The sequence below is a fragment of the Carettochelys insculpta genome, chromosome 2 (assembly GCF_033958435.1).
Source record: "Carettochelys insculpta isolate YL-2023 chromosome 2, ASM3395843v1, whole genome shotgun sequence".
NCBI lineage: Eukaryota > Metazoa > Chordata > Testudines > Carettochelyidae > Carettochelys > Carettochelys insculpta.
This window is the reverse complement of record NC_134138.1, coordinates 147,924,883-147,949,771: the sequence shown is the minus strand read 5'-3', so window position 1 is coordinate 147,949,771 and position 24,889 is coordinate 147,924,883. Positions and strand designations below refer to the sequence as shown.

General features: G+C 41.9%; 1 protein-coding gene across 1 annotated transcript in view; it reads right to left on the bottom strand.

Moving 5' to 3' along the window:
• DNAH5 (dynein axonemal heavy chain 5) overlaps window positions 1-24,889 on the bottom strand; it is a 318,634-nt gene that overhangs the window by 91,003 nt on the left and 202,742 nt on the right. Inside the window, exons 45-55 of the mRNA XM_074985958.1 lie at window positions 23,048-23,252; window positions 21,304-21,446; window positions 20,002-20,136; window positions 18,540-18,662; window positions 17,448-17,661; window positions 15,272-15,495; window positions 13,574-13,772; window positions 10,892-11,064; window positions 8,074-8,204; window positions 7,331-7,484; window positions 2,876-3,143 (exon numbers count right to left, since the gene is read on the bottom strand). Of these exons, the coding sequence (XP_074842059.1) occupies window positions 2,876-3,143; window positions 7,331-7,484; window positions 8,074-8,204; window positions 10,892-11,064; window positions 13,574-13,772; window positions 15,272-15,495; window positions 17,448-17,661; window positions 18,540-18,662; window positions 20,002-20,136; window positions 21,304-21,446; window positions 23,048-23,252 (1,969 nt within the window). The remainder of the gene's footprint in view (window positions 1-2,875; window positions 3,144-7,330; window positions 7,485-8,073; window positions 8,205-10,891; window positions 11,065-13,573; window positions 13,773-15,271; window positions 15,496-17,447; window positions 17,662-18,539; window positions 18,663-20,001; window positions 20,137-21,303; window positions 21,447-23,047; window positions 23,253-24,889) is intronic.

Sequence of the window (24,889 nt, the reverse complement as noted above, 5' to 3'; positions counted from 1 at the left end):
GCCGCTCCCTTAAAGGGCCCCTCCCAGACGCAGTTGCACTAAACAACACAAGATCCACAGAGCCGACAACTGGTTGCAGACCCTGTGCATGCAGCATGGATCCCCAGCTGCAGCAGCAGCAGCCAGAAGCCCTGGGCTAAGGGCTGCTGCACACGGTGACCATAAAGCCCCGCAGGGGCTGGAGAGAGAGCGTCTCTCAACCCCTCAGGTGATGGCCGCCATGGCAGACCCCGCTATTTCGAAGTTGCGGGACGTGCAACGACTACACGGTCCCTACTTCGACGTTGAACGTCGAAGTAGGGCGCTATTCCCATCCCCTCATGGGGTTAGTGGCTTCGACGTCTCGCCGCCTAACGTCGATGTTAACATCGAAATAGCGCCCAACACGTGTAGCCATGACGGGCGCTATTTCGAAGTTAGTGCCGCTACTTCGAAGTAGCGTGCACGTGTAGACACGGCTCTAGTTTTCAAAATGCAAGCATTGAATTAGCTGTGCCAAAACAGAGCACTCCTTCAAATTTCTCCATTTTATCTCTTTTCTGTAAAGTTTATTGAGAGGCAATCCTATTCCAGGTCTATCCCATCTTTCTGGCTCATCTTGGTTCAGCCCCTTTCAACCTTCGCTCAGTTATGTCAGTTGTGAGGACTGTGCTTGATTTGGTGATTCTGTCTCTTTCCTATTTGTTATGAGAAGCAATCCCATTCCAGGCACATCCCATTTTACTGACACAACTAAACCCTTAGGTTGCTTTAACATAAGAGAAAGCTGTATACCAAATTTGGTGGTCCTCACTCTTGCCATTTAGGAGGTGTTCTTGATCAAACAGACAATCAGACAAACTCTCATATATAGTAGTACAGATTGGCTTTTACTAAAAACCAAAAGGTTTAGGGTGGAGTTACCCCCATGCAAGAGACAAACACACAACCTATGATCCTCTTAATAAGACAGGCATAGGCATTTTGTGAGTGTCCTGCCCAAAAAAAATTGAAGCCATTACTTTCAAAATACATTGTACTGCTCATGTAGTAAAGCAGAGCTATCAATTCCTCTTATGCTGTATCAAATTCATTTGATTGCCACGTGTGTTAGTTTCAAATTAAAACTGCAGTCCTCCTTGGTTTTGAACCTATTCCCTCCATTCTCCAAACCCTTCACCATCATTCTCCTATTCTCTGCCGAAGAATTCCTATTAACTACTAACTTAATGAGAAAGTGGGCAGTCTATAATAAAGCTTTCCTCAGAAACTATCATGCTGAAGATAATTTCATTAAATCTATTCATTTGTCATGTTAATGATACACTTATCCTCCCATCAGAAGAAAGTGCAGACAGCATAATCCTCACATTTTTCCTCCCATTCTGACTAATTATTCTTTTGTTGTTAATCTGCTAAATATGCACACACTCTGGTTACGTTCTCAGCAAGAATTCATTTGTTGACTGTTTAAAATATGTGGGTTTCATTTTTGTTTGTTCGTGTTTTCATTCTGCCTTTTCACATCAGGACTTTTTCAGGTGAGATTCAACAATATGGAATGTTTTAAAAATATTTTCCATTGGGTTATGTAAACAATGGGTAGAGAAATAGGTTTTAGTGAATGATAGTCACAGAGGGGTAGCCATGTTAGTCTGCATCTTCACAAAACAAAACAAAAGAAGCATGACTGTTTTGTTTACTGAATGATGTTATGGTATTTTTCCAGTCAATTTATACAAAGTAATGGATTTAGCATATATTTGGACAGGATGCAACAAAAAAAAAGTGGGGCGTCTTAGAGCAGGCAGTGAGGGGAGAACACCACTTAGGCTGTTTCTACACATGCCACTTGCTAATAAACAGCCCAGAATATGCTAATGAGATGTGGATGTGAATTCACCCAGCAGCTCATTAGCATATAAGGTCACATGATTTGGAATCCAGAAGAATCATAGAATCATAGAACACTAGGACTGGAAGGAACCTCGAGAGGCCATCGAGTCCAGGCCCCTGCCCCAATGGCAGGACCAAGTACTATCTAAACCATCCCTGATAGACATCTATCTAACCTGTTCTTAAATATCTCCAGCGATGGAGATTCCACAACCTCCCTTGGCAATTTATTCCACTGTTTGACTGCCCTGACAGTTAGGATGTAAATTCCCAGGCATGGATGTAAATTCCCAGCAGCTCATTAGCACAAGGTCAAGTGATTTGGAATCCAGAAGAAGCTCTTCCAGACTCCAAAACAGCATATAGAAGCACAGCCCCTGGGGGATCTTCTGGAAGGAAGTCCTCCTTTCGGAGGCCCCTTCTTCCCAAAAATTTTCGGGAAGAAGAGTCCTCCAGAAGGAGGACTTCCTTCTGGAATATTCCCCCGGGGGCCACACCTCTAGTCACTGTTGTGGTGTCTGGAAGAGCTTCTTGCAGACTCCAAATCACATGACCTTATACAAATGAGCTGCTGAGAATTTACATCCGTGCCTCATTAGCATATTTTGGGCCATTTATTAGCATGCCACTTTTGGAGAAAGTGGCATGTATAGAAATGGCCTTAGAGAGTAACCCATTATGACTTAAAAATTGTCCTAGGACCCAAAAATAAAGCATTTATTATTTGTTTTAATCTTTTCTTTGAAGAAGGGTGAATGATTTTTCCAGTATCATTAAATGTTTTAATTTAATGTGTGTTTGCCTTTTAAAAGAGATATAAGAGAGTCTTTTATGATCTTTGGGTGTGTTACATTACATAATTAACTTCAAAAAGAGTAAAGGAAAAAGAAAGTTTAAATACAGTATTATGAGTCCAAGAAGCTTGCCCTTCAAAGCGCTTATACATCTTGATCTCCAGTTTTCAGCATAGCAGAACTCCACACCTGCAACTAACACTCACCTGCAACCAGTGCATCCTTAGGCCACCGGCTGAACCAGTCTGTAGTGCAGCCTGAAATAAGGGCAGGAAACTTCAGGGCTCTATTTCGGAACCTTTCACCTACTGGTGAAAAACAAAGTATGACATGGAGGTTCTGACGGACTCTAGTCATGAAATACTCATACAAATTCTCATTGGTTGGAGGTCGACGTGGGTGCTCCTTTTTCATGACCGGTATCAGTTCACAAGTGATCTCATCAATTTCATCACGAGCAAATAAGTTGGAAACCTTAACAAAGAGAAGCAGATTTTTTAAGTAGTTTGGTGAGCTACTGTGTTTAGAATGATGTGCTTTGAAAGCGTTCATTAACAGACCGTGCCAAGTAAGTGCATATGGTTCTGATACAAACACTTTGGGTCCCTAAATCCACATCATTTAATTGGTTTTCTGTTATTGACTCTGGCAAAATCAGTGGAATCACACTAGCAACAAACTGTTCTAGGAATGGAGAATCAGACCTAGTGTGACTAATTTTACTTGTTGTTACTATACGCTGAGGTTAATTTCCATCCTTTTATTATTAACTAATAAAAATATCTCTCTGGAGCAAAACCTGTCATTCTAAATACAAAGTCTGTTATTAATTGTAGATATTGTGGACACATCTTTGTTCTTATCCTTGAAGCTTTTGTGATATATATATATATATATATATAGTATTAATCCCTGTTATATAGAATTCTACTATCTTTTCATTTAGAATGTAGAAAATGTATATTAAGTCTTTTTATGTAGAAATCTTGCATCTTTGCATTTAGAAGGCAGAAACTCTGTATTAAGCCTTTTTTGGGGGCGGATGATTCTACATATGCACAATCTTCTGGAAGACTGGTGCCTTCTTCCGGAAGATCTGTGGAGTGCCTCCGCATGACAGGTGCTCTTTCGGAAGGAATCTGGAGGAAAGTGCCACATCTTCCAGATTCCATACTCTGCTCAGGAGCCAGGAAGAGCGCCTTCTTCTGGAAGAAGCGGTCTGCCTTGGCGGTGGACCGCTGGGGAGTGGAGACACTGTAGGCGACCCCAGAGGGGTTCTATGGTCTCCGGTTCCTGCAGCTTTTAATGCTGCAAGGACCTGTAGACCCCGTGGCAGGAAGCTGACTGTGTGAAAGGTGGCAGCAAATGCCAGCCACACTCCCCCGAGGCCCTGCACAGCCCACAGGCCCTGAGCATGAGACTTGGCCAGCAGGCCAGCACCCACACCACCCAGGGAGCCCCTGCAAGCCAGACAAGGGCATGTGATAAGTATTGATTGTTATACCATGTACCAATAAATGTGGCATTTTGCCTTTTTCCCCTGCAAAGATTCCATGCAGTGCTGTTCACTACAACATTTCGGTGGAGAATTGCAAAAGGGGATGGTACCATGCGTATTTGCTAGATAATGAAGCACAAATGTTGAGAAGTGTGAAAAAGTGATGATAAAACCTTGAAATCGAGTATTGGAAATAGAGTATTGAAACAGAATAGTGAAAGCCTTGAAATTGAGTATCAATCACTAAGGTGTGCACACCCCTGGCTGTAGAATTCCCGGGTTAGGAAGAAGGGTTAGAGTCCTTGCTTCCCCTCACAGGGTGAGAGTGCTTAGAGAAACTGGTGAAGAAATTGCTTTTAGGTATCTGCACCCTCAGCCATAGAGTTCTGAGCACTGGGGAGGTTTAGGATACCTGCCCCAGCCCACGAAAGGTATGGTAATTGGTACAAGATACCCTCGGCCATAGAGTCCTGACATAAGGAGAGAGCTTAGCATCTCCAGTCATATTTTTGATTTGCAACACTGTGTGCTGAAGATATTTGTTCATAGCACTGTGTGTTGGGATACTTTAACACTATGGGAGGCTTCTATAGTGGGGGTACTTTTTAAATCTTGTGGGCTGGGTATACTCAATAATGTTTAGAAAAAAGGAGTTCAGGTTAAGGGAGGGTGCTGTAACTCCTAAAAGAAAGGGGGAACAGGAAAAATTGCATTATGTAGAAAAAGAAATGCCTTTTAAGCAAATATTGCAGAAATCTGGGCATAACCTGTGAACTGAACAAGCTCTTGCTGAGGTCTACACTATTGCAGATTTAGAAGATAAATCTGCTAAATACCTTACAGTATACAGACCCTTCTCTAGTAAAAAGGAGCCAGCTGCAATCTGGCTAGTATGGAAGACTTGCAAGGAGATGTTTCTCCATTTAGTAGACTGTAAAACTGAAAATGCAACCCTCTGATGTGAGGGAGAAAGTTGGAAAACCACGTGTAATGGGGCACAAAGCCAAGTGGATTTTTAAGGAAAGTATGCAGGAAATTAAAACAACAAAATCATGAGTTACAGGAAGTGGCAACTAAAGGGGAAAAATTAGAAAAAGAGAATCAGGCCTTAAAAGGGATGATAAAAAAATTCACTTTTGAACAAGGAAGGGCTCCCTTAGATCATAGCCGACGTAGGGCAATCATTACGAACTTGGAGCAGAAACTGGGTTTTGCTGTATGTCAGGTAGCTGCAGTCACCTCCAAGGGCTGGGAAGACATCCCTGAGTGGGAAGGTAATCCCGAGGAGCTAAGGGAAGAGCCCGACAGCGTTCTCCCTGCCACACTGGCAATAAACACGCTAGCAAGTGCTGTGGCTGCTATCAAACGAGAAGCTGTATCAGTTAGCCCCAGCGGGAGACTGACTATGACACTCATTACTATCCCCACCTCAGCTACTGAATTGCAAGTGATGGCAAATGGGTTGGGGGCACTGAGGAGGGAGAATTTTACGAGGTGGTATACTAATGCTTTGATGTTAGTAGAAAGGGAGCAGTGCACTGCTAGATAGGGTGCTTGTGCATCCGCAGAGCTACACAGGATAATTATCCGAGTGCCAATAAATGATCAAATCAGCATCTTAGATGTAAAGGCTGCTTTTGATACACAGATGGGCAAAAGGGGATTATTGGCTCAAGCAGTGCTGGCTGCTCAGGATGCAGATGACCTATCTAGTCCGTTGGGATCTGATGCAAATTATTTCTGGCCTTGTCCCCGCTGGGGGAGTGAACGTTATTGATGATGTCCCTTTCTCAGTAGAAGCATTGCGGCAAGCTGCTGCTAGCCTTACCCACTTTCATGCTGGGAATTTAGGTGTATGGTGGGATGGCCACGCTGCTTCTTTAAGGGAGCTCCAGGGCATGGTGAGGCAAATCACTACCTGGAGTGGCCCACCACCCACTATTAAGTAAGGAAAGGTATCCTGTATTGCAGCCCTGGAACCTGCTGTTGCCTACTCTAATGACAGTGGCAGCTGGGGAATCTCCAGACCATGGGGTGTGAGTCAAAAGGGATCCCGGGGTCATGGTACCATGGGAATAGAACAGGAGAGAGATTGTACCCTGACATCCAGAAAGCTTGCTCTCACCCCAGCACACAAGCAAGAGGGGAAGACAGATGCTCTAGTGACAGTGATGCTAAGAAGTGGGCTTGGAGAACCCTAATGCAGCATGGGGCAAGCCGTACACAGTGAGATCAGGCACCTACACAAGATCTCCTAAGGGAAGCCACGCGATTAATGTATCCACCAAAGGAGGTGACTGCTGTAACCCCCAGTGCTCCTTTGGACCCTGTGCCATTCCCCAGTAATGAACAGGGGTGCCTGTTGGACCACAAAGCTCCTTCAGTAGGAGCCCAATATTGGAGGTTCATTGGCAGAGTCTCCTGGGATCTTGCATTATCATCCAGCAGGGAACAAGGACTCCTACTAAAACTCTAATTGACACAGGAATGGCAGTCTCCCTCATTAAACATGCACCTAAGCTAGGGGAAAAAGCAAGACAGGTCACTCTACTGTCATTCCAGGGAAAGCCTAGTGTAGGATGGGAATGGGTCAGGGTCCCCTTCTCAGTGCAAGACTGGCAAACGGAAGGGAACCTTATCCAGACCCCAGACAACTGATTAAAATTCTTTTGGGATCAGATTGGCTATTTCAGTACAACAATATAACTTTACCTTCTTTCCATAAAAGCCTATTGTTATAACTCAAAGTCACTAAAACTCTGAAACAAGCAAAATCATTATAAATGCTTAAGGAACAAAGTTTGACTTGTTTCAGATCTCTTATTTTTATAACGCCTCGATTTCAGTTTGTTGAGACATCTAAAACACCCAATTCACACATTTTCATTCTTCCATGGATTTCATGCTGATGAATTAGCGTTGCACTAAATTTCTACACCTTTGCCTCACCACTCATTCTGTGGTGGAAAGATAACCAATTTGTATTAAGAGTCCAATGCCACATATCACTTGAGACTACATGTGTACAACTGCTGCCATGATGTTTAAGAGGCTACTCACATGAATCAAGCTATCCATGATCAGACCCTCTCTCTGCTTCCTGCTTACAAAACCAGAAAGGACAGAGAAAGGGATAAAAGAAACAAGTAAGCAAAAATTGTACCTCTCCAGATGATAAAACATTATTCAGGTATTCCAAGAAAGACTCATCTTTGATATCATTATCTGTAAAAATAAAGCTAATGCCCTTTCCTTGAACGCCTGCTATCCTGTATAAAAGCTTCAGGTCTTCCATCAGGTTTGAAGTGTTGTAGGATCTAGAGAAAAAATTGTGTTGCCATTTAAAACTTTTAAATGGGTATGTCGATAAACAGATGCGCCTGGCAACAATATCTTTGCATTCAACACACAAACAAATATCCATTAGACAGATTCAAGAGCCATGGTCCATTTTAAGTTTCAATTTAAATAAATATATCCAATTTGCAATTTTGTCATCATTCTTTTTTCAAAAAGAGGGTAATATTGCCCCCTTCCCCCATCACACTTAAACTCCTTAGAAACACAAATGGGATTAATGGTGCATAACAAACAAATCAACCACAAAAGATGCACTGTCAAGGTATGCTAAATTAAGGAAATGTTTTTTTCTCCAGGCTTTTAGTTACAGCAATCGTAGACCTTAGCTTGTTCTTTTATGCTTGCTTAAAAAGATATTCAGACTGGGAGGACACACTGAATTTCAGCAAAGAAAATAAAGGCAAACATTTGTAAAAGGATCTTAAGGATATTTTCATTTCTATTTTGAACTCTGGTTATCACTATGTGCTCTCCTTGTGGAAGGAATCTAAACTGCAGAAATAAGAGTACACCTTTTTTGAAAAAACATCTTATTCAACAGCCTACCTTGTTAAAGTGATCTGGAATGTAGTATAGCCAGCTATGAATGATGCCAGTTTGGTCAAACTCTGCTTCCCCGAGCCACCAACTCCAACCAGGAGAGCATTTCCACGAGGTGTTCGAATCACACGAGAAATCTGTGGATCAACACAGCAATTTGTTGTTCAATATATGGAATGTTTGTGCCGGAACAATTTAAACAACCATAGCAATGGGAACCCTAGTCATAAGAACCTGAGAATTACCAAACTTTTATTTTGTTAACTACACATATTTTAATTTTAAAAAGCTTTTATTTGTATGAGAAGCTGATCTCATATAAACACAACATAGCAAAGGCAGTTGCATAACCATACTCAGAGACAACAAGAAGTCCTGTGGCACCTTATAAACTAACAGATATTTTGGAGCATAAGCTTTCAGACAAAGCGGGTCTTTGCCCACGAAAGCTTATGCTCCAAAACATCTGTTAGTCTATTTGGTGCCACAGGACTTCTTGTTGTTTTTGAAGATACAGACTAACTCAGCTATCCCTCTGATACATACTCAGAGAGTAGTTATGAATGGTTCTCGGTCATGTGAGAGGGGCATAACAAACGGATTTCCACAAGGATCAGTTTTGAGACGGGTTCTGCTCAATCTCACCATCAATTATTTACGCACATAGATAGTACTCACATAAAGTCTGCAGATGACACAAAACTAGGAAGGGTTGCTTGGGCAGACAGGGTTATCATTCAAAATAATCTGGACAAACTGGAGAAATGGTCTGAGATAAATAGGACGAAGTTTTTAAGTGATGGCCATTAGACACTGGAACAATTTAGGCAGGGATTTAGATGAAAAGAAGCCTTTAAATCAAGATTAGACCTCTTTCTATCAGATACAATATAGCTCATATGGAAGATATGGGCTTGATCCAACTGCTACTGGTTGAGGTTCAATGGCTTGTGAAGTGAGGCAGGTAGTCACAATGGCACCATTTTGCCTTAATCCATGCATGTACACATTTACAAATAGTTAAGGCTGTTGCATTAGGATTTGGACCAAAATTAATACCAGCACAGCATTATCACCACTATTACCAGATAAAAAGCAGAACCTTGTTAATTTGCTCTTAATTTTTTCAGCTTTCCCAATTTTTGAATTAATTTTTCTTCCAACACAAAAAAGAAATTTTCAACAGTGCATCAAAGTTGAGGTGGGTCTATTTTGACAAGTGTAATATAAATTCATTTACTTACTATTCACTAGTACTTTTATACTACACTCTTCAATTAATATAATCTAGTTCAAGTAATCTAATAAAGGATCTCACTTCAACTTTTATTAAAACAATGGCTGAGAAAGAAAGCTGAGACCTCTGTATAGTGAGGAAATACTGTGTTTGCAGTTTATAAAGGAAGAATTAAGGCACTATTGATTTTTAGTATGACCTTTCTTTTATATAAAATATTACTTTTTAATAAGTCCTTCTTGGCTCTGCTACATTCTAAATTAGAATCAGCTGTGTTCAGTAAGTTTAACAAGTTTCATGGTCTGAGGTTTGACAAAAACGAAAGCACACTGTGACTCAGAAGTGGAAATTTGGAGCTAGACTTTGTCCCTATTTGAAATGGCTAAGCAGCTGAGTAAGGCTGACCTCGCTCATCCCTACACTTTGGTCCTACCCCAGCTGTGGTTTCAGTCATTCTGGGCAGAGTGAGGCATAGGGGAAGGAGTGGGTAAGATTACTTTCTACAGGTAAATATTAAAAAGAAAGGCATTGTATGTTACCCCAGGGCTCCACCGGCCTGGGCAAGATGGGAGAGGATAAGTATGTTTTAAGGACGTTACAGAGAGATGATGTCCTATATCATCCATTCATTTGAGGGAATCTATGTGTTTCCTTTGGATACTTCACCACTTTTCATTGGAAGTCCAGATAAATGCACATGCAGCCTTTTATGTTTCTAGGGAAAAATCTAGACTTGAGCTGTTACTTAAAAACAAAACCAAAATACAATCCTATACCCCTCTTTATTTGACAGAATAAGTGAAATCCCACATGATTAAGGAGAGTAAAAATTTTTATTAAATCAAACTTCTGGTCAGAAAAAGGCATGTCATGGCTCCTTCCCCACTCTAGCAAGATAAATGCAGAAGTGGAGGCCAGCAAAAGTACCTCCAAAACCTTATTTTCCAGGTTTTGGTATAAACATTCCCCAAAAAATCCTAAAAACCTTAGATTTTGGGGATAAAATTTGCTGCCACCACCCAAGTAATAATAAGGAAACCAGGGAGAGACTGCTTGGGAAATCCCAGCCCCAAAAGTAAAAACCAGGACACAAACATTAACCAATACCAAGTTAATAAAAAGAAAAAGAGAGAACTTTTATTATTACAACAATATTTATGTTGCAAGCCTCATGACTAGATGGAAGAGTCACAAAGTAAAACACATGGGGAGTCTCCACCATGGGCCTAGAACTTAGTTACAAGGAGAGTAAAATAACATTTCTAAAAAGTGCACAGACATCAGACCCCACTTCCCAAACCATAAAACAATAAAGCCTAATGGACTTATCTAAACTTTACCCGACTTACAGAAGATTGGAGGACCTGTTTTTGGAGGGAGATATTCTGTCTCTCTCTCCCTCATGGCTGGAAAGAAGAAGAAAGAAAAGACAGAGAACAGAAGAAGGAGGAACCAAAATTCAATTCTTACCTACATTCCTATAGGCCAACCCCACCTGGCTCAGGAGGTTAACCCTTTTACTCCCAGGCTGCTGGCTAACCCTCATGATCATAACAAGGTAGCAAGAGAAAAAGATGAACATCCTACCTTGACTAAATGAATCATTGCATCTTTGAAGAACATCAAGTCCAGATGTGCACCTCGGATGCTCTCATTGTATGTTTGTAGAAACATATTTAAACGGTCCCTTAGGTGATTAAAAGATTTAATTGGCTCATAGACTTTAGGCATAGCAAAGACCATTTCTTCTGCCTCTTCTCCTGTTAGAAGAGGTGAGAGCAATTTGTTAACAGTGGAACTGAGGAGGGATGATTTTTTTTTTCTGTCCCCACAGACATGCTCTATATATCAGCCATCACATTTTGGTATCCTCTTTCCTGTCTCTGAAGTGGATTGCTGAATGACTTAGGACCTGCTCATACTCCCACAGAAGTCAATTGTAGAAGTCTCTGAGTTACATGGTAACAAAACTGTGTTCCCAATGAAGCAGTCATATACACTTTTTTTTGAACACAGCCTTCATTAGGAAACTGAGTTTGTTTCACACACGAGCCAACAACGTCAACAAAGGGGCCAATTCCTTATTACATACTCTATGTGAAGATGATATATTGGCAGCCAAAACACATGCCCACTGCAACCTAAGCTGAGGCACTTCATGCAATTTCACAGAATCACAGACTGAAGATTAACCGTAGAAAGGACAGAAAAACTGTGTGAAATATAGTTTAAAAAAATCTCTAGAATAGCTAAGAAAGAGCGAATCCCAGTAAACATTCATATTCTAAGCACCTGGCCAAAGTTTATATTCATTTTTATCCTAATATTAATCAATCATGGCTAGAGATGGGGACTGTCAACAGGTGGACTGCACCGTTTGCCACCTCAGTCCCCACATTCCTTGCTGCAAGTGAAAATGATACACAGGTAAATTCTGCGTTTAGTTACATGCATGAAACTCCATAAACTTCAGGATTTTGTCTGACATGCTTCAGAGAGACTAGGCCATGGTACATACCCTGTAACAAGCAGTAATTCACTATGACTATTATGTGCTTCTAGTAGTGACAGAGTGAAGCATCAATAGACTTCTGCTTACCTTTCTATTACCTCAAAAGTTACATGGCTTTATCGCCATAACTTGGGTATTCTAAGGGTTGATGCATTATTGTTGAAAAGGTGTATTAGCCACAGGTGGATTGCAAGATCAAAATGCTTAATGCACTCTGTGCATATGTCATAAAGTCCAGCTGCTTTTCCATTCTTCAAGTGACTTGTTCCAGGATCAAATTAATCTACTGTAGTATTAAGCACTTTGAATTGTGAAAGAGTCTTACAACCAGTGCTGTGCCTTTGGATAAAACAGCTAGTAAGGCAGAATTGAGGTTATGGAATGAAAAACTACATGCAGTCAGATGCAATGCAATAGATCTGGACTGGAACCCTAGGAGGACCTTTCTGGAGGAGTTAGTACAGACTGGTCAATGTTGTGATGCCTGAATAGTCTGCACACACAACTGGAACATCAAAGACTGATATAATTAAATGGGGCTACTTTAATTAAACAAATACATGCAAGAGAAATACAGTGCAGACCATCCATCAGCTCATTTGCTGAATCTTTGGGGAGACACGTATGAAGGAGGACCTCCTCGCAGTGATGGAAAGAGTTATTGCTTCTGTGTGGCTTTGGAAAAACCTCTGGTTTGTGACAATTATACCAGAAAAAGAACCTCAGAAATATGTATTAGCTGTATTAAGAAACCAACCAATAATCGTGGAAAGGATGAAGTCTAAAATTTCATTCCCCGCCCCCAAAATAGCTGATTACTTGATCTGGGAGGGTGAAACAATCATGATTACAGGAGCTAGTGTAACAGGATAACCACGTTAACCATTTGTTAACTGCTTAACCATTAAGCCTACCAGGAACCATTAACCTTATTGGTATGCTAACCAGGTAACTGACCCTTGCCAGTGGCCAGCTATGCCAAGCTGGAGAAGCACTGGCCAACACAGGGTTGGTGGGCCAGGCAGCAGGACCCCAGTCACATGGAGGAGCCGGGTAGCAGAATCTAGGTAAAAACGGTCCTTCTGATAAGCACTATCATTTAAGTGGTTCACCATTTTAAGATCCCTAACAGAAAATGAGGAATTTATGGTAAAGTACTTTGGGTGACGTTTTTCTGTTTCTGAATTTGTCTGTTTACTTCCATTTTTAATTTTGAAACTGCAATTTCTTGTTTTGTCATCTGGCACCTCTGAGAACAGCCTAGCTCCATCCCTTTGGGATGCCCCACACTTTCAGGCAGTTAAAACCTGCTATAGAGTCCCCCCACCCTTCTCTTCTGCAGACTAAATGAAACCAGTTCCCAAAGCTTCTTCTCATAAGACATGTGCCCCAGTCTCTTCATCATTTTTGTTACCATCCATGAACAATGACCTATCATAGCTGGCAACATTAGTCCATCAAAAAGGATAGACAAGAGCTGGAACATGACAAAGTCCTGGCTGGAATCACTTAGTTGGGGCTGATCCTGCTGGAAGCAGGGGGATGGACTCAATGACCTCCTGAGGTCCCTTCCAACCCTATGATTCTATGACGACGCTGAACTAACAAGAAGAGCTAGCTGGATATTAAATGGTATTTATAATATAATTCTGAAGTCTTCTGATATAAGCATTTACTGTCTCTTTCCCTCCTCACCTCCACCAGTAACGTATCAGACAATACCACTGTCTCTTCTTGCATCAAGTTTCTGTAATTACCTGTTGCTTCAGGTGGATCTCTTAAGAAGTCAACAAAGTAAGCATCAGCTCCTGACTCCACTAAGTCCTTTTTGTCTTCTCCAAACTCCACCTCAACCAGTTTTGCCAAAGCTGTATCAAACCAATCTACATCTTCTGGGGTTGTGAAACGATCAGCAATAACACACTTACATTCATGCCTCCACAACTTTAGCAACACCTGTGCATAAACAAACATTTCAACTCATTAAGTTTGTAACAGAGACTTTCATGCTCTTTACAGCCATAACTCAGTAAGGTTAGAGTTTTGTCCCTGTCGTTCCATACAATATCACATGACCTAGACACAATATGAAATAATGCTTTACTCCTTACTAGGGAAGCCGAAATAGTATTGTCAGACTGATTCAGCTCCATCTCAGCTTAAATGTATGTTCAGTTTACAAAAAGAGAGTGAAAGAGAGAGACTGCACATTCAGGATGAAGTATAAGATGAAGCCTCAGTCTAGTCTCACAAACTGCACATGCATAATTATGCACCCAATTATTGCATATCCAAAATCAGACTTTATGAATGTCACGCTTATTTTACAAGCAAATTCAACAGCTGACTACCCAGCTTGCTAATGGATATATTTTCCATTCGAATTGTTTTGTGCTCATGCATTAAACAGGAATCCACACTTTTTGTATGCTACTTCTGATAGCACTATCAGCGGTCACTGCCAGGACAGGAGATAATGGCTCACCTGCAAATGGATATGGTTCTGTATTAAAGAAAATGGGTTTTCTGAAGGAAAAGTGAAAAATTAAGAGGGAAATATTGACATCGTGTCTCATGTTACACAAGGAGTAAAGGTCGAGACTTCTTACAATCCAAAGTGTTATTCTGTCTTTCATTTAGGATGTGTCTGCACTGCAGTCTGGGACATGAGAGCAGCATGGGTAATCATACCATTTTTAGTTGTAAACAAATTAGCATGGCTAGAAATAAAAGGGTAGGTGTGCTGGCATGGCCTTCAGGTGAGCTGGACAAGTATATTGGGGATTCCAGGTATATTGCAGGCATTGCAAGCCCATATGGAAGCTTATGCTATTGTGTCTCCACTGCTACTTTTGAGCAGTACTAGTGGTGGTAAAGCTAGCATAGCTATGCCTAGCCAGGCTCCAACTATACCTCCCACTGAAGTACAGGCATACCCTTATAGCTTGAAGGCAAAATCAGGGTATCCTATAGCTTAAGAACAACATTATTTGTCATTAAGAAACTCTAGAGCATGTGATGTACGTTTATAAAATTGTATATTTTAGAAAGTTTGGTTTCCTCCAGAATTTTAAAAACTGAAATAAGCTAACATTTATTCAGTAAGTATAACACAACCTAAATCTGATGCAGATAGTGTAACAAATGTGTTTCTGTTCTGTTCTACAATATACAGCTACAAAATTCATAGCATTGTTTCATCACTGATGTTTATTATTTATTATTTGTATTGAGAAAGAATCTTGGAGTCCCAGTTATGGAACTGGAGCCAAATATCCTAGGTAGAGTACAAGCATTGAACAAAACCAGTGAAGATCATACAATTTAATAAGAAAAGTGATAAGTAGAGACAGAGTCTTCCTACTGAATGCTTAACCACCAATCAATCAGTCATAGCCTTCATCCCATTGCTAGTTTACATGCTAACTTCATTTAAAGAGTTGTACATGACTTACATTAGGTTCACTGATGACTTCTGAGATGGTATTTAGCATCCCTTGCCAAATCCTTGAGAGATCTCGTAGATTGAAGATGTAATGGAACTTGGCTGGAGTGGGAAGCATTTTGTTCTTGGTCATTTGCCATAACCTGCGTGTCAGGGGCACCAATTTGGCTACCGATGTTCTGACCTCTTCTGAGAAGCCCCGTTGGCTACAGTAATGCCCTTCTCCAATCACACCTGGGGAGTGCCAAAGGACAATTACTAAAATAAGTCTTGCCTGTGCATAGAGCTCTTCCAGGACAGCTACTCCTGAATAACCCCAGAGCGAGACAACCAGCGTACATAAGACAGCCGTATTTTTCACACCTTCACCTTATGTCCCCTAAAATAAAACAGAATGCTGCAGCCTGGCTAAGATATAAAACACATCTCTTGTGCTGCATTTAGGAGACAAAGTTAAGGACCCAAATTAATCATTTTAAGTCAAGGGTCAAAGTTATTTCTGCAAATTTTCTTCAGAGGTATGCACCAGCATGAATAAGTTGCACCTGAACTCTTAGCAAATCTACACACAAATCCTGCATTTTCATATATAACTGTTAAGTGTGCAAATTTTGCAGGCACAGCTGGGGTGCCAAAGTTTGGATCTATGGCCAGGACTACACTACAGCTACGGCTGCACTGCAGCCCTATTTCGAAATAAGATATTTTGAAACAGCTATTTCAAAATACCTTATTTCAAGACAACACAACTGCACAGCAAATGCATTTCAAAATAGAACCCACCTACTTCAAAATAGCATGTCCAAGTCCATAGTGCTATTTTGAAATAGTGTCATTGGAGACCATTATGGCTCATTTCGAAATAGCACTATTCCAAGTCTTGATATTACATTTGATCAAAGCCTTAGTTGTGGGTCAAATTTTAGCTTAGAAAGTCCATTTGAAAATGAACAAAAGATTGCTTTTGTGTTAATGTCACCCAAAGTTTACTGCAGGGGGGAATTCTATATCACACTGCAATGGAGAATTTTGCAGGAATTAATGTTGTCCGTGCAGAATTTCCATTTTTCCCTCCATAGAAATGGGCTGCAAAGATGCTTGCTGTCACTAGGAGCCCTTGCATACAACAGAGCCCAACTCACAAACAGAAAACAAGTTTGGAGGGAAGGGAGAGAGAAATAGAGGGTTTCCAGCAGCTGCAGTTCCTAGCATACCCTGAAGGAAGGAGATGTCATGCCAGCGTGGCACCCAGCATCAGGCGGTTTCTCCCTCTGGATGTCTGGGCTACAGGAGGGTACAGTCTGTGGCTGTTTAGGCCAAGGAACCCTGCAGCTGGGCTCTGGTGGGGAATGGGGAGGGGCAAGAAGGGTGAGAGTGTCTGGTTCCCTAGCTGGGATGGTAGTGGCGGAAAGGGAAGGAGCAGAGAAGCAGGAACTAGGTTGCCGCAAAGGCTTCTTTAATTCTCTACTCTAGGGAGAATTATTTTTGTGTCTGCACTGTTAGAAACATACCTGCTGACTTCGAAATAAATTGCCAAAATCACTGAAACTAGTAAGATTGTGCAGTGTTGTTTGGCAAAATAAAATTTGCAGAATTTTAAGATATTGTCTGGAGAATTTTTAAATTTTTGGTACAGAATTCCTCCAGGAGTAAATTTAGTATTTTCGTCTCAGGCAGGGCTTGAAAGGACTGCTCTGTTTATTTTTAGCTTACCTCCTTCCCTCTGCTACTACCCATCTCCTCTCCCACCCCTCACTACACTCTCATGTATTATAAATTCCACTTCCAGATGATTTGGGGCTCACTGTTGCCAGGAGCAGAGTGTGATGCTGTCAGATAAAAAATGTGCACTGAGCACTACCCAGGTCCTCCGAGCCACAGCACTCCCCACCAAATTCTGCAGCATTACCACCAAAAGCCAATGAGTTCTTGTATCCAAGTCCCTGGTAATCCAAAAGTAGTCTGAGATATAATTGAATCCCAGTCACTTTCACCGGTAGGAAAATCTGAGAGCCACTAATCTCAGAACACATGGGTACATACATTTAAACTCCACCTCTCCCATCCATAGAAAAATCCAAGATTTCTAAACTTAAGATTTCCCTTTAAAGTACAGAGGGCCAAACAAAATTTGACACCTGAGTTCTGTCTTAACCAACACTTTCCAAAGTGAGTTTTTATTTTACCAAAGATCTTGTCAATGGAAGAACTGGAAGGCAGAGTACAGTTGAATATAGAAAAATGTCTCTTTAGTCTCTGTGGGATGTCATTGCGACCTCCACCAGGGTGTATCATAGCTGCCAAGAACTGGATATCAACAATGTTGGTAAACTCTCCTGGTTTCTCCAGGTTATAGAACCCATTCTGCTCCATCAGTTGTCGAACTATCTCATTGGTGACCTATAAAGTGCCCATTAGGATGAGAAGATTATTTCACTGGAAGCAAAAAGACATGCATAACTATGTATGAGCGTTGGAAAAACTTAACTACAAGACAGCTTCTCCTTTTCTTAAAAAAAATGTACAATAAACCCTTCATGTACCGAACTAATGTAGGGGTGGTCCATCAAACCCAGACGTCCATTAAATCTCAGGGTTTACCTGCAACCCACCTCCACCAGGCTCCCCCAGTCTCACTCCCCCCAAAAATGCTCACTACTCACCACCACAGAAGTGCTGTTAGCGACACACTGTGATGGGGACTCCACTGCTGCTGGGGGCTCTGCCACTCACAGCAGCAAGAGCCGCCACTGATGCCGCCACCTGGAAGAGCTGCTGCTGGAACCACCCCATGCTCCTCCCACCAGGGTTGAGGCACATATGTCAGTACTGTCTGCCCGCATAAGCACCCCACTCCTGGTGGGAGGAGCACATGGCGGCTCCAGGGGAAGAGGCTGTGCCTCCTTCCAGGCCACAGCAGCTCTGCAGCAGTAAGTCCATGGGGAGAGGATATTTAGGATTTTACAGGCCCCAGTTAAGTGGACTTCAGGAACAACGGAGCCCTTTTTTTCCAAAGTCTGCAAAATCAGGGTCTGTAAAATCGAGAGTTTACTGTACATATTCTTCTGCATAAAGAAAATAACATTTCTAAATTGCCAGAAATAGACAGGATTAGAATGCCCTCTACTCACAAGGAGGGAGCTCAGGAGAAAATAATCATATGCATTTCAAATACCTCAATAACCTGATCAGAGTGAGGAGCTACATCATCTATTTCATAAGGAGACAGAAAAGCAACTTATCAGCAGTAAACCAAAACACCAATACTTTAAACTAACCTGATCGCCCCATTCATTGATTAAAGGCATATTCACATCATCAATGAAGACAGTCATCTTCTTGCCTGCAGGAGGACCATATGTCGTCCCCATGCGTTTGTCGACATAACTCTCTATCGTCCGCTGTAAGAAAAGCCTTTATTACATTTATTACTGTACAGTTCCTCACCATCAAATGTCAGTTTATGATTTTTAAATGCACGCATTTAGTAGCAGTAACTCATCAATAATGGAGGCGTACATGTGGCCTTCAATAATGGAGGCATACTTCACAGATTGTTTTGAGAAGATTTCCAATAAGCAATGCCACTGGCTTTGTTGAATTGGAAAATAGGGAACACTGGTTTCTGGAGTAGAGTAATAAGTTGCTATACAAATCGGGCACAAATTGCCTTTAAAAATCATAACTACCCATGCAGTACATACAACCAGTTTGAGGACTTCTGAGTTGCATTATCACTTTTTTTTATTGGGCAGTGTAATAAAACTAACTCTTAACTATTCTGATCATAGGTAACTGTACGATATCACCTGAATGAAAGATTCAAGTTTAACTCAATTGTGAAATAAACACAGCTTACAACACTAACGCCATGGCTACACTAGCCCTCCCCGCAGCCTTTTGAAAGGGGGATGTTCATGAGCCACTTCAGCAGATGCTAATGAGGTGCTGCCATGCATATGCAGCACCTCCTTAGCACAATGGCGGCTGCGTGCACTTCAAAAGTGCCGCTTTTGAAACACACACCACACGCCACTGACATAGACAGGGGCCTTTCAAAGGGATGCCCCGGATTTCTAAAGCCCCTTCTTCCCAAAACCAAATAGGAATAAGGGGCTTTCAAAGTCTGGGGGTCCTTTCAAAAGGTCCTTGTCTACACTGGCAGCGTGCGTTTCAAAAGTGGCACTTTTGAAATGCGCGTGGCAGCCATTATACTAATGAGACACTGCATATGCATGGCAGTGCCTCATTAGCATCTGCCGAAGTGGCTCATTGGCATCCCCCTTTCAAAGGAGGAAGCTAGTGTAGCCATGGCCTTAGTGTAGACTAAATTTTGTAGGAAAGCATTTGGTGTTTTATGCAATGTTTTAATGAAAATCCAAAAAAAAAATAATGACCAGCATGAAATGGTGTATTTCCAGACATCAAGGAGCACTAAGAATTTATTGAGGGAAGTATAACATGGCAGAAAGCATGTGAGTAATCAAATAAGCACTGGAATGACTGGAAAAAATGTAGTTCCTGAGGATCCTGATGTACAATTTTAAAGAGGCATATTGTGCATTCTGGTAGAAACCTCATTTTGACTGAAGCCTTTGGAGCAGGACAATGCTTTTGTTTATACCTCTCTTCATAATTAAAGAAAACCTTCTTTTAATAGAATCTTTCTGGCAAATTCTCAATGCACAAATAAAGCTACAAATTCTGCCATCCTCTTATAACTTGAGTGGATTACTATACCTGGAACATTAATGGGGTAGTTGCAGATGAGAAGTTCAGACTCTTAGCCATGTGATTTTCAGGATTATATTTTGATATGAATCCTTTGATGATGACAGTTTTAGCAGTTCCTTGCTCACCAATTAGAAGCACAGCCTAGACAATGAGAGAATTCAAGTAAGCTCAGAGGTGCAAAAGCCAAGTGCATCAGCAAAGCCCCATCAACCTCTATATTGATCCTTGTCAGGAATGAAAAAAGAAATAAAAAATGAACTGTCAATGAGAAAAATACTGGAGAACTGGAAGCAGAGGGCTACTTTAGCCCAGAATGTGTCCAGGAGCATTAACTCCAAAAGGGACATCAATTTCCACCAAACAACAACACCCTCACATTTTCAACTACAGTGGTGCATTGCCCTGCTATACTGGAAGGAGGACGGGAGATGCTGGTGTCTCTTAATTAGGCTGAAACCTTATTGTTAAATGTCTGTGAGTACCCAACAGATACAAGTGTATCATGCAAGGAGTTCCACAATCATTTGCACATAGCCAGGCAGTAGCAGGGGAGGGCAGACATCAGCCCCTCCCCTTTACCCATGCTGGTCCCTATCTAGGCCGCTGCTGGGAACCTCCCCCATCGAAGGTGTTGCTATTAGTGGAAGGTCTTTGTCGTTCTGCCATACACATGTCTAGAAGTCCCTATCCTCTTTTCTGTTCTTTGAAAGAATACCTCCTTTAAGTCCTTTACTAATCTATTTTATCTGATAAGCATATCCCTTCCCTGCAGAGTACCTGCACAGGACATCAGCCTCCTAGCTACATAACAAGTTGTGATATCATAGCCTAACTTCTGTTTCATGTTTGTCCCAACTAAGCTAATCAAACCTGTGTCAGGAACATGGAAAAAAGCCCAACTTGGTTAGCCAATCTTGTGGTAAGGAAAAACATCTTTCCAGTGCCCCAGAAAGGAGCAATGGGTACAATGCCCACCATGGATCATGACAAAGTCTGGTATTTTAACTACTTCCATGCATGGGTGGAAGGTGCTGCAGCACATCGTCTAGATAAAAGAAGGTTTATCCTGGCACAGTGTGGAGGTAAATAGTTCCCCCCTCTCTTCTGTCAGCGGGTGAGGATGGAGTGCCCACCTGATCTAGCTGCACACCAAATTACTCTGGTACAGTAGCCTCAAAGGGCCCACAAACCTTCTTCTGCAAGCCAGACAACGACTGCCACTGCTTAAGGTGCAGTGACAGTATTTTAGTTATCATGTAACTCCCTCCCCTTGCACATGGATCACATCATTCACACCCACAGTAATACCTTGCCCTGCCCAGCGATTGTCTCAATCAGGCAGTCTGTCCTCACGTTGTCAACATTTGGCACCAAGATGGAACTATACTCTGGAATGCTGTTAGTGGGGTAAACATACTCTTCAACTCGAGTCCTCCAGTGCATCCATTTACCTACTCAGAAGAGAATCAATTCATTACTTCCACATTACAAAGAATTTGCCTGTGTCCTGTTCTATCCTGTTCCACACAAGTGGATTATTACCCTTACCCTCTTTGTCTCAATGGACCCCCAGACAAAGTCCATGCTCTGTAATGATCACCAATTAACCTCACAAGGAATAGTCTTAAAAGCCCATGGGGAAGGGCCACATGACCTGCTGTTACAAGTGATACTTCAGATGAGAGAAACATCTTCCAGCTTTTTACTTTTGCTCCTTTGACAGAATGTCAGGGTACAAACTTCCTTTTGCCTTGTGTAGTGAGGTAGAGTGGTGCCTCACTGACCCGGAGAGGGAAGCACCCCTCTCTAAGCATTGGTGTGCAAAGCCCAGGAGCTCAGTTGAGGTCCAGCCACCAGAGAAGCCAAATGCTGGTCCTGAGCTGCCAGGCTGGGAGGTGAATGCAGCCCTGCAGGAGGCTGAAGACTGGCTTGGATCACCGGTCACCCAGCTAGACCTCCCTGAAAAGGAGCTACAAGTGAGGATGGAGACCCCATTGTACCCAGACATGGAGGAACCCAGCCTGCTGCTGAGAAAGGCATGACCTGAGAGAGTTTGTAAGTGGCCTGGGGATAGTTGAGTCAGTGTGGATCCCTGCTGACTCCAATGGTGGGGCCCTGGGCCAGGGCACAGGGGAGAGGAGAGTCCCACCACCACCCATAATCCATGGGTGGCAGTCTCTCCCTCTCACTATTGTTGGCAAACGCTTGTGTTTGTCAACCCTCCACCTTGATAGGCAGCCCAAACATTTGCTGTCCCACACTGAGATAAGGCCTGGACTTTTACTGTTGTAACTATTTGCTTCCCCTCCCTGAGCCAGGGTTTAGGCCTATACTGTGAACTGTTTGTTGCCCCACCTGAGTGAGGGCCCAAGCTCACCTGTGTGCTTAGACTGGCTGCTAGCCTGAGCCTCTGGACTATGGCTGCCTTCCCTAAATGAGGGCCTGGGCCCATCCGACTGTCTGCTTGGACAGTTCACAGGGCCTAGCCCTGGACTGGTAATGCTGTTAAGACTGATTCCCCCATAGACAGTTAGGCTAAGTCCACACTACAGCAATCTGTTGACAAAAGTTATTGACGGAAGATTTCTTCTGACAAAACTTCTGTCAACAGATTGTGGCCATACACAAAAACTCTGTCAACCCACTCTGTCAACAGAGAGTGGCCAGACTGCCTGGCTGCTCTCTCAACAAAACAGCCAACTGGAAGTACAGCAAACAGGACTGCCCAGTGTCCCAGAAGCCCTGGACCACCCACACCAGCCTTCTGTCGACAGATTCTATCAGGAAACACATTCTTCCTCCTGGAGGAATACCACATTCTGTCAATTTATTGTTGACAGAACGTATTTGTAATGTGAATGTTCCACAAGTTTTGTTGACAAAATTCTGTAGTGTAGATATAGCTCTACAGTGAAGTGAAGAGGCCCCTCACTGATCTGGAGGAGGAAGAATCCCTCTCTGAGCCTGACCAGTCTACACTTGTCTAGTCAGTTTCTCTTTCAGCAGTATCTCTCTTCAAATGTTAATTGGTAGATTCCAGTACATTACCAACCATCAGCTGCCACATAGTAGTCAAACATGGTATCTTCACTGCCTTCTGAGATAGAGGGAAGATCAAGCTTTATTTTTTTATGATTACGAAGCCAGTGCTCCATTTTGCATCTGTCTTCCAATTCCAGTAATGCTCCAACACTCCACATCAGGGAGAAGATATACAGCCTTTCCAGGTACTCTGGCGTTACTTCTCCTCCTTGCTCCTGAGAGGTAAGGCACTGTTTTAGCTACTCTCATTGCTTAAGGCTTGTCCAAAAATTCTTACATCAGTCTCTGTTTTGTATGTTCAAGTTGAAAACCTTTAGCTTTGATTTATGTAAGTCTCAGCAGGTGAGACTATGCTCTGGGCAACCATTACATAGACAAACATAAGTACATAAAAATGGCCATATTGGGCCATCTAACTTAGTATCTGGTCTTCTGACAGTGGGCAGTGCCAGATGCCTCAGAAACAACAAACAAACAGAACAGGTAATTATCAAGTGATCTACTCCCTGTCACTCATTCCCAGATTCTAGCAAACAGGGGCTACGGACACCATCCATGCCCTTACTAGTTAATAGCTATTGACGAAACTTCATGAATTTATTTAGCTCTTTTTTGAACCCTCTTCTGGTCTTGGCCTTCACAATATCTTCTGGTATTACACAGGTCAACTGCACACTGTGTGGAAAAAATTCTTCTTTTTATTTTAAATCTGCTGCCTATAAATTTCGTTTTCTCACCTGTAGTTCTTGTGTCATGAGAAGGAATTAACAGCACTTCATTATCTTCTTTCTTTACACCAGATGCAATTTTATAGAGCTCAATTATACCCCCCACCGTAGCCATCTCTTTTCCTAGTCTTTTAAATCTCTCCTCATGTAGCATACATTCCAAACACCTAATTATTTTTGTTGCCCTTTTCTGAACTTTTTACAATTCCAATATATCTTTTTTTGAAATGGGATGACCATATGTACGCACAGTACTCAATATATGGGCATATTATAATTTATACAAAAGGCATATGGTATTTTCTGTCTTATTATCTATCCCTTTCTTAATGATTCCCAACATTCTGTTCACATTTTTTTACTGTCTCTGCACACTGAATGGATGTTTTCACAGAACAATCCATAATCATTCCAAGATCTCTCAAGTGCTAACAGTTAATTTAGACCTCATAATTTTACATGTGCAGTTGGGATTGTTTCCACTATCCATTACTTTGTGTTGACCATCATTAAATTTTCATCTGCTATTTTGTTGCCCAGTCATCCAGTTTTGAGAGGTCCTTCTGAAGCTCTTCACAGTCTCTCTGGGACTTCATATTCTGTAGCTTAGTAATATCTGCAAATTTAGCCACCTTACTGCTTACTCCTTTCTCCAGATCACTTATGAATATGTTGAATACAATTGATTCCAATACAGACTCCTGGAGAACACTTCTATTTACACGTCCCCATTATGAAAATTGACCATCTCTACCTACCTTTTGTTTCCCATATTTTAAACAGTTACCATTCCATCAGAGGACTTTTCAGTAAAAGATTCTGGCAGCAGGATAGACAAGGGAAGCACTACAGAACTGTAGGGCGTAGATTCTCAATTTTGGACATGTCTTTAGTCGCCTCGGGAGTGTCTTACTATTTATAACAATGTCTATAAGCTATACACCAACTTAAGTAAAGGTATAGTCCAAATGAAAATCTAAACACTGAGGACTGAAGTATTCTCATTATCCCTAGAATCAATATTCTGCAGCCTCGGCACCAGATTTACAAGTTTCCCCCTAATGTCCTGCTAATTCAACCTGTCTCAAACCTCGTTTCAAGGAACCATCTCTGTTGACATGAAG